Here is a 9,123-nt window from a genome sequence, read left to right as displayed (position 1 = left end):
AGTTAGACAGTTGTTTTAATACCTTATGGTTACAAGATTCTCGTACTTCGAGTTTGGTTAGTTGATAAAAGTGATATGCAGTAATAATAGTCGATAAAACATACGAACGTTCCGGTCGGATGTTACACCGTCATGAATACGATCAACCAATCGGGTGGATGGTTCCAAGAGGAATATCCCAAACTCTTGTCATTGATTGGTTGCTTTCTTATACGATATGCATGAAATCGATGCGCTGTGAACATGGCTTTATACGGGCAAATTAAACCCGCTCTCTTAACCAGTGGTTCCGAACTGGTAACTGACTTCTGAATTTGTTGATCCATTGGCCTTCATAAATAGTTCGAAGATTTGTCCGAGTCAAAACGTAGCTTGCCTGTGTGAATTAACGTGATAAAAGCCAAAACCCCATTCGAAAGTAACCTTATATTAATCGGCTTTCGACCGTTCGTAACCTCGCAATACCGAAGTCGAAAAGCTGGTTGAACTAACTATACAGGTTTGGTTCTTCTTTTCGACATTACGGATCATATTTCGCGAAATATTATTTTCCATCGTTTATATTTTTCATCTCCGCGTTAATACATAAATTATACGTAAACATACATATACAAACAATCGAGGATGTGCGACAATCAGAAAGATGAACAAACAGACGAAACAACTCAATCAATCGAGGTAAGTTCGTCTTCACTCTTAATAAAATTTGTACACAGTCACATTATATATATAGCATAATCTGTATTGATGTTAATCGCTGAACCGTTAACTTTTACCATTCTGTTGATGGATAGGTATATGTAATTGACACTTTGTTCTTGTTGCAGTTGTCGTCAAATGACATTGAAAAAATAGAAGAAGCCAAGCTTAGGGCCAAATTCCCAAATACCGGCGGACGCCCCATTAGCGGTCATTCTGCGTTTCTTCAGAAAAGATTAGCCAAAGGAGTGAGTATAACTACAAAATGACCTAGATTCTCAACTATATAATGTGACATATATTTGTTTCATCTTCATGATTCAAGCCATGTAATAGCCTTTTCCCCCAAAATAGAGAAATATATAAAACTTGCAAAGATAATCACAGACAATTTTTCTGAGATTATTTAATTTAATACCTGCAATAGTTGAGTCCAATTTTAAGCGAGAATAGACGGACGTGGACGATAAATGCCCCTCCATAAGGAAGGCAGGCAGACGTAACAACCAAATGTACCAATGTCGATAAAAATAAGGCAGTGTAGCCTAATAACCAAACTTTTTTCATATCTCATTGGGAGCTAGTACTTTTATAAAATTACAAGTAACAAATTGTTTAGAATTATCCTATTTAAATATACCAAAGTACTGTATACTTGGGATATTTTTTACGTTGTCCTATGTGAGTTTTATACTTGCCATATCGTAGCCAACGCTCCCTTCCTATCAAATCTTATGATTGTTTTAACGGAGGCTGTTGGCCATCAAAAATTGAGCGTAATTAGTGAATCTTCTTAACAATCTCTTATTGTGAGTGGCGGTAATTGTTATCTATTCTTATTGCTCTTATCTTACTGTATTTCTCTACATTCTCAGATTTGACTTTAAACAATAAGGTTGCCAGAAACGCTGAGCAAAGCAGAAAGCAGCTATAAATATTGGTTGTTCCGTCACAGAGATATATTCAATATGCAATTCTATACTTAGTACTTATTGCCAAAAGCATTCATCAGACTCTAGGAATCATAAGCAGGCTTTCATAAGTTTTAAATCTTGTAATAGATATGTTTATAGTCTTGAATTCTGTTCAATTTATGGAACAAGTTTACTATTTTATTATAGGATGTTCATTCACTTCAGTTCTGTGCTTTCTATTCGCTTATAAAACTTTTAATTACACATTATTTAAAAAAAAATTATATTCTAGATTTCAAAATTCCGCATGCAGTCAGTTGTATCTGTGTAGTAGTCCAAACGTTTTCAATTTAGAATTCAAATTTTTTACTTCGTACCAACATATTCTGTGCAAGATATCTTTACAATGAGCTTCATTTTATTTTTTAGTCCATGTTATGCAATCAATGACTGCAGGCAGAATTAATCCAGGATTTTTTAGAGCTGGGATTAAACAAAGTTTTCTCAGAACAAAAGCGATTTGGTCTTAAAAACGTATCTAGTAGCTCACGGTTGGTAAAAATTGTATTTGTACCGAAACCACCAGTTTTTGTTTTTTTTTTACAAGACCAACTAAAATATGTAAATTCAATAAATGTAAATTAAACATTTAGAGAAGTTAGGTTTATAACCTTGAAATGGATACAAATTCCTGTGCGCTGTCTAGCTTAAATATATTCAAATGATAATGATATGCACAGTGGACTGTTCTATGTAAAAACGATCGATCGGATCTCACAATCCAATTGTTTTCTAGAGTTATGTATCCGTAGGCTGCAAGAAGTTACATATTTCTGCCAGACACCGTTTTCAAGGCTTGTCGAGATTATGTAAAGTTATTTGCAGTAAAAAATTTCTGAGAAATCTGTCAAAAAAATCATAATTCCGTTGACAATATTACTAAATCGGTCACGATTTAGCAGTATCACCGTGCAGGGGATAGACTAATTTTGTGAATTTGATTTCTGTTATCTAAATTTTTGTTTTGATTCTTAAATTTATTTTTAGTGAAAATCTCTTAGTGAAATGCTTTTGTGAAATGCTTTTTTGTTCAAGAGAAAATGATTTTTTTTATTAAAGGGATGACAATCAACTCACAGGTTTTTTTCCTGCAATTTACGGACTAGAGTTCTCTGTACACATAATTGTTCATGGTAAACGTAAATAATTTTGCGACTCTATGATCAATTACATGTTCTCTAAAAAGATAAATCAGTTTTTTTATTTAAATCTTTGTTTTACTGAAACTATTAACAACGCACATGCTTTTCTTTTTTTACTTGTTACTTTTACTTCAAAAACAGTGCATACGAACATTTAAATGAGCAATACAGTTGTCAAATTCATAATCAATTGATATGAATTGTTGGCAGTATTAAAAAATTGATTTATCTGCTGTTTTCATACCTTAGTTTATGTAATCACAGGTGATGATTTGTAAAGTGTTAGCCATTCAACTGTATTGATCTTCAATAAAGAATAGCATCTTTAATTGCGATGTGTAAAAGTCAAAATTATTCTGAAATAAATTTGTTTTTTCAATTTTGTACTGTTGTGTACTAATTTTCATAGAATTTTAAAGTGGCAATATATCTTCCGTTTCTGCAGTTTCCATAATTCGTGTCATTCTTTAAATTTTTCTAAACTCCAACCGGCTGCAGAAAGAAAAGCATCTATACATTCATACATTTTTCTTTTGACCTTTAAGTTCTCCAAAATGTTTTACATAATCGGGTGACAATGCATATTTAAATTTTTCTCACTGTTCCTCTGGTTGAGCTGGTTGACAATGTATTAACATTAAATTAAACAGAATAAAGTATAACTTTATTATATGTTTAATTGTTTTTTGATTCAGTAGAAAAAAACGAAAAACAAAATATAAAAAGCTTATGTTGATGCCAGTAGGAGTAAAATGTTCATATGCTACGTCATACACATTTGCACACGCGTTAGGTTTTATGAAGAAGTAAAGAAATTTTTTTGTCATTGCATTCGTTGTTCGATATAAACTGAAATGAATTCAACCGATCATTTCCATGGAAAAGTGGTTTGAAACCAGTGATATTTCCAGATTCAATGTCACATGTCTTTTTTAGAATGGGAATGTTGCTAGTTAGCTCAAAGAAAGAATCCAAGACGTATTGAGATATTCGATTAAAAATTTATTAAACACAGTCTATCAAATCAACCAATCTTCTCATCTTTTTGTAATTCTTTAAAATCTAGTTGAACTCCTAAAAATCTTGTAAAGACTTCTTTGATTTGAATCACTTGGAATTATTTCTTATCAAGTCTCGTCAAGATATTATTGATTGCTTAAATTTATATTTCACGAATAGAAGTCAACTATTGGCGGAACATTCAAGAATCATCGAACCCACAAAACTTGGTAGAAGACAAATCTTTCTTTCAATCATTAGAACATTGGATATGTCAAAATTTCAAAACACATGATTGCATTCCATTGCCAACTTTTCAGTTCATGACTTAAAAAATTATTCCGTTTTATTTTTAAAATACTTGAAAAACATTTGGAACTCTAAAAAACATAGTTTGATTACTTATTATCTGACAGTTGAGAAAAAAAATTTCTTTCAGTTATGAAACAGGTGGAAAACATTCAAACGTTTCTAATCCCTTTAATATAAAAAAGCTGTGAGATATCGAGTTGCTATTCATGAATAGATCATACAATATATCTCTTACTTTCAATAATTATGTAATTTACATCGCAGTCTAACAGTGTAATTCTTTCAGCAAAAATACTTTGATTCTGGGGACTATCAAATGGCGAAACAAAAGTCAGCGGCGAAACCAAAACCTGCTGGTGTCCTACCAACAGGGGATGCTATCCCAACACCGGAAACTGTGCCACAACGGAAAACATCGATAATTCAACAAAAATTCAATACATCTACTAGTTCGTAAGGCAAATTATTGCCGTGCGTGTAACTTGGCACTGAAAGAAGATTCGATGTATCGATTCGTTCGTATAAAATCTAAACGCGTTTCACCAGCGCAATCGCATGGTGACCAGTCATCCTCAACAAACAGTCAAATGGACAATTGGATCCTGGCTGAGTTTTTTCTGATTCAGTTTCTATTCGTCTGTTTGTTAATACAATTTTTTTCCAAACTTTGAATGAAAGTTTGCCAGTTCATTGCTTCTGCAATGACAAATATGGCAAACATTACTAGAAATTATCACTTTGAGGACCTGATAGGCAGTAGTGAAGAATCGTCCAGTTATTTTTTACTCATCGGCATCAGCTATACGAGAACGTTGGAAGAAAAAATTGATTCGTTATTTTATATAGCATTAATTCTACAAAATCTGTATCAACAATTGAATTGAAGTTAATTTAGAATTGTAAATGGGTATGATCTGCTGGTAAATGACGCACCTAATTGTTGATTACTTACACACTGAATCAGATTATAGCGCGACATGCATCTATTAAATAACTAATGCGCATGCTGCAGCTTTGATTTTAATCTTGATCTGCATTTTGGATACCACTGTGATTTGCTAATGCTATTTTTCTATAAGAGTTTCGTTGTTACTTTGCATTTTATTTTATTTTTTTTTTCTCTTTTTTCAACATACACATGTCTTATTATCATCAAGGTATTCATATCGATGAAGCTCATTTATCGAAACTTGATTATAATTTGTAACGTAATAGTTGCACAGCTACTAACTGTATCTAGTTATTAATATATATTATCGTAATATCGCAATTGTTTTATTCTTTTACTCAAATTATAATCCCTTGTCTTTATTTTCCTAAATCTTTTTCCAAATATGAAAGTAATATTCATATCATCCTTAAATGTATCCACCGTTCAATCGCCCGTGTATATTTAGTTTTAAAACTGTTCTTTTATAACTAAAACATGCATTTGCACACGTATAATTAGGAAAATGCAGGAATTTGTTTAAAAATCAATCCAATTTGATATCACGAGTTCTGACATAATTTTTTATAGTTGCCTGTAAAGTTGGAAGGAAAAGAAAAGGAAAAAAAGTCATGCGGAATCTACGTTAGTTGAACCATTGAAACTCAAAATACACGGAGAGAATAAAAGAGCAGAATTTACTCGAAACTACAGAAAAAAAGGACACATCAGGTTTTTTGGTTAAATACACTTCGTAAAATGCAGAATTTACCCTAGAAACAGAATTAATCTGGTACGTAGATAGAAAAAAATATAGTTGGCATGGGTATTTTTCACAAAAAACCTTGATGTGTTTCTCTTTTCCTGTAGTCTGCTCTTTTTCTTCTGCCCGTGTTACTATTCAGTTGACCTAACTACACCAAATGAAAATCATTAAAAGTAACTATACATATATAGATAGTATTCCACCTGTGACATCGAGACAAGTGAACGTGTTGCAGTAAGTTCTTTCGGTGGCATATTATACTTTTTGTAAAATAGGCTCATCGTAACTATTTTATCTGAATTTAGCATAAATGTGAAAATAAAATTATAATTTATAACCAACGGCATCATTTTATTATGAACACTATTTATATATATACACGGCTTCCTTTGATTATCATCCAATTAACAAAAAAAAAATTTCGTCGCAAATGAACCAGAGGCACTTCGATCTCTTCAACTCACAACATAATTATTGCACCTTCGTTATTGTCTCTTAAGTACCCGATTATACTACAATTACTTAAATAACTTGCGAATAATAATTTGTACCAATTATTTAGTAATGTTTCAATTTAATCACTAAGTTTATCCGATTTACAATTAAAACAGTAAGTTGAGTGAAAATGTTTCCCTTCTTATAGTTACCGCGAAAATGATATGTAGGTCTGTTCTCATAAGTAGGTACGTTCTGTCGTGGTTTATTATGCTAGAATAAACTAAATAATGTACGTGAAAAGTAAGGATTTCACCATAAAAATACATATAATTAAAAATAAAAACACATAAAATACACCGCGGTATACTATTTTGTGTAGGCCAAAACGGCAATCATATTGTGTCGGCTCAGTTTGTGATTGATTTCGACCGATCCCATGTGTAATAATGGAAGTGGGGCTGCTACTCAAGAAATTTAGAGTTATAACTGTGATGTGTTGGCTAAATAAATTCACAAATTTACTTATATCTCTCTACTGTGATGGTTATGCAGAGTCTCGGCATGGTATTAATTACGGCTGTGCGATGAATCGATCGATTGACAAGACAATTGATCGCAGTCTAAGTGTAAACGATTCATCGCACAGCCCTTGTATAAATTATTGAAAAAAGGTATATGTTTAGTTCTTGAGCAATGACTATTGATTTGTTTTTTTGTTGTTTCGTATAAAAAGGCACTTGTATGCTTGCTCAAAAATTCTATTATATTCCTTAGTTTCTCCCGGATGCCGCTTTGTTGTAGAGCAAATAGAGTGACCGTTAGCCATAAAGTACAGACTACACCTTTTTCCATTTGCAACATTGTATTATTAATTACACCTAAATTAACCGCCAATGCGGTAGGAAAAATTCGTGGTGAAAAATGACATAGTATGTATATAATGCTAGTGTTTTCGTTATATTATCCACCCCGTTTACCCTTTTTCATTTCGATTATTTAAAAAACTTCTTCACTTAGTAAGTTTTCATCAAGATAACCTAAGTAGATATATTGAGCTACCAATAATTTGCACTATTGATTGCTCGACTTTTTGCAAGAGATAACTTTATAACATGTTCTCATAACCGGTTTTATCTGACTTCACATCCGAAGTCTTGCAGCTCTTAATGTCACCCTGTATACCTATGCTAATTTTCACTATTTATACATCTCTTCAATTAAATCTGCGTACATCTTGAGGACAACGTTTCTTTTTACTTTCAACGTTGGTCCAAGCTCACCCGTTGGGACTGAAAAGTCGTGTGGGAGAATCCGGAACTTCTGCACCTTTTGCGCATTACTTGTTGCATGACTGTTTGCCCTTTTGATAGCTTCTTCGATTTCCTTGTGAATCTGTGAAAAGGAAGGAGTCACTCCAGGTACGGATAATTCTTCACATCTGTTATAAACGTGCATGTAAACTTTTGTCAGTCTATAAAACCTCTCAATCGGCAGAATGAACGAACTTTGTCAAATCTTTGTAAAACCTGTGAAATTAGTAGCAAACATACAGTTCTGAAGATGTTGGTGAAATGTCAGAAATCATAGCTCGACAAATATGCATGCAGTGCATGAAATCCTTGAATATTTGGGAAATTTAAGAGAAAAAATGGTATGAATTTTTGTTAAGTTCTAATTATTGAGCAACCATGTCCTTATAAAAAAAAAAAGTCAGTTTGTGGGGTTCGTGTAGATAAAAAGTACATACAGCTGGGTCCTTGGATTGTATGACTTCCGTTACTGTTTTTGCTTTGCTGCCGATTGACTTTGCCCAAGACAGTGTCAATGGTGACAGCGTGTCCAAAGGTGCGCCAGTCTCAGGATTTAGATCAGTCTAAAACAATGATCAATAATTAACCTTTCGACAGTAGATGTTATGATATCATATAACTTGATCCAATAAATTTTCATATTCACTTAAGAGAGCCAGTTTGTTGCGCAAACTGATTACCGTACGATAAGAATGTAAACTTTTTTCTCAAGCAATTAAAATTTTTTTGAAAATTTCATAATTGATGTTTACTGTTGTTGTAGAATCTTGGAAATGTAGGTCATTAATTTAACAAGTTTTAGTTGTCAACGTTTCGACTCTGATTGGAGTCATCCTCAGGACAATTTAATGCATCTATTGAAAACATCTGATTGCAATACATTGTTGGTACCGTCGGAAAAAAAAGTGACAATAAACATCTTAACTGTGTTATTATTTTATCAAATTACTTCTCACCGTTTGTAACATTTGACTACTTTATATAAGGTTAGTGTTCCTTTGTTTCTATATACAAAGTTTGGTTAATTTTATTATTACTCTAATTTCTTATCATATATCATAATGTTGTTCCGACGGTACCAACAATATATTGCAATCAGATGTTTTCAATAGATGCATTAAATTGTCCTGAGGATGACTCCAATCAGAGTCGAAACGTTGACAACTAAAACTTGTTGTTAAATTAATGACCTACATTTCCAAGATCCTACAACAACACGTATACTACAAGGTCAAGATCATTTTTTCAAATTGATGTTTACTGTTTAAGAATGGAAAACCAGTACGTAGGTCAACGTATAGGTTTATTTTGCAGAAAACCTGCAGTTGATTGTCGTAAAGTTGAAGGTACACCATTATTCCAATTTTACTTGGTGAGGCAATTTTTTCTTAAGACGTACCATTTCAGTTTGAGTGCACGAGTTTTCTAGTTTTTCTTTTGGTCAAGTTATGTGCAAAATAACTATGTATTTTTTTTCAATTTTTCTCGAAGTCTAGTAAATGGGCAATACTTCTCAAACTACTTTTCTTCGGTAGATCATCACATTAAAGTGGTA

The 9,123-nt window shown here is 32.5% G+C and overlaps 2 protein-coding genes across 4 annotated transcripts in view; one reads left to right on the top strand and one right to left on the bottom strand.

The window, feature by feature from the left end:
- The first annotated feature begins 251 nt into the window (after window positions 1-251).
- LOC107222914 (alpha-endosulfine) lies at window positions 252-6,916 on the top strand. Its single transcript, XM_015662454.2, has 3 exons — window positions 252-678; window positions 828-947; window positions 4,413-6,916. Exons 1-3 carry the CDS (start codon window positions 625-627, stop codon window positions 4,581-4,583), a joined length of 345 nt encoding a protein of 114 aa, XP_015517940.1. The 5' UTR covers window positions 252-624; the 3' UTR covers window positions 4,584-6,916.
- The window catches only part of LOC107222911 (very long-chain-fatty-acid--CoA ligase bubblegum), a 25,472-nt gene continuing 22,499 nt past the window's right edge, over window positions 6,151-9,123 (bottom strand). For all 3 annotated transcript variants that reach the window (XM_015662450.2, XM_015662448.2, XM_015662451.2), the window contains 2 exons: window positions 8,006-8,131; window positions 6,151-7,650 (listed from right to left, as the gene is read on the bottom strand). In XM_015662450.2, the coding sequence (XP_015517936.1) occupies window positions 7,456-7,650; window positions 8,006-8,131 (321 nt within the window). In that variant the 3' untranslated portion in view covers window positions 6,151-7,455. The remainder of the gene's footprint in view (window positions 7,651-8,005; window positions 8,132-9,123) is intronic.

This window comes from Neodiprion lecontei, chromosome 7 (genome assembly GCF_021901455.1).
Source record: "Neodiprion lecontei isolate iyNeoLeco1 chromosome 7, iyNeoLeco1.1, whole genome shotgun sequence".
Classification (NCBI taxonomy): domain Eukaryota; kingdom Metazoa; phylum Arthropoda; class Insecta; order Hymenoptera; family Diprionidae; genus Neodiprion; species Neodiprion lecontei.
This window is presented reverse-complemented; position numbering and strand designations above follow the sequence as displayed.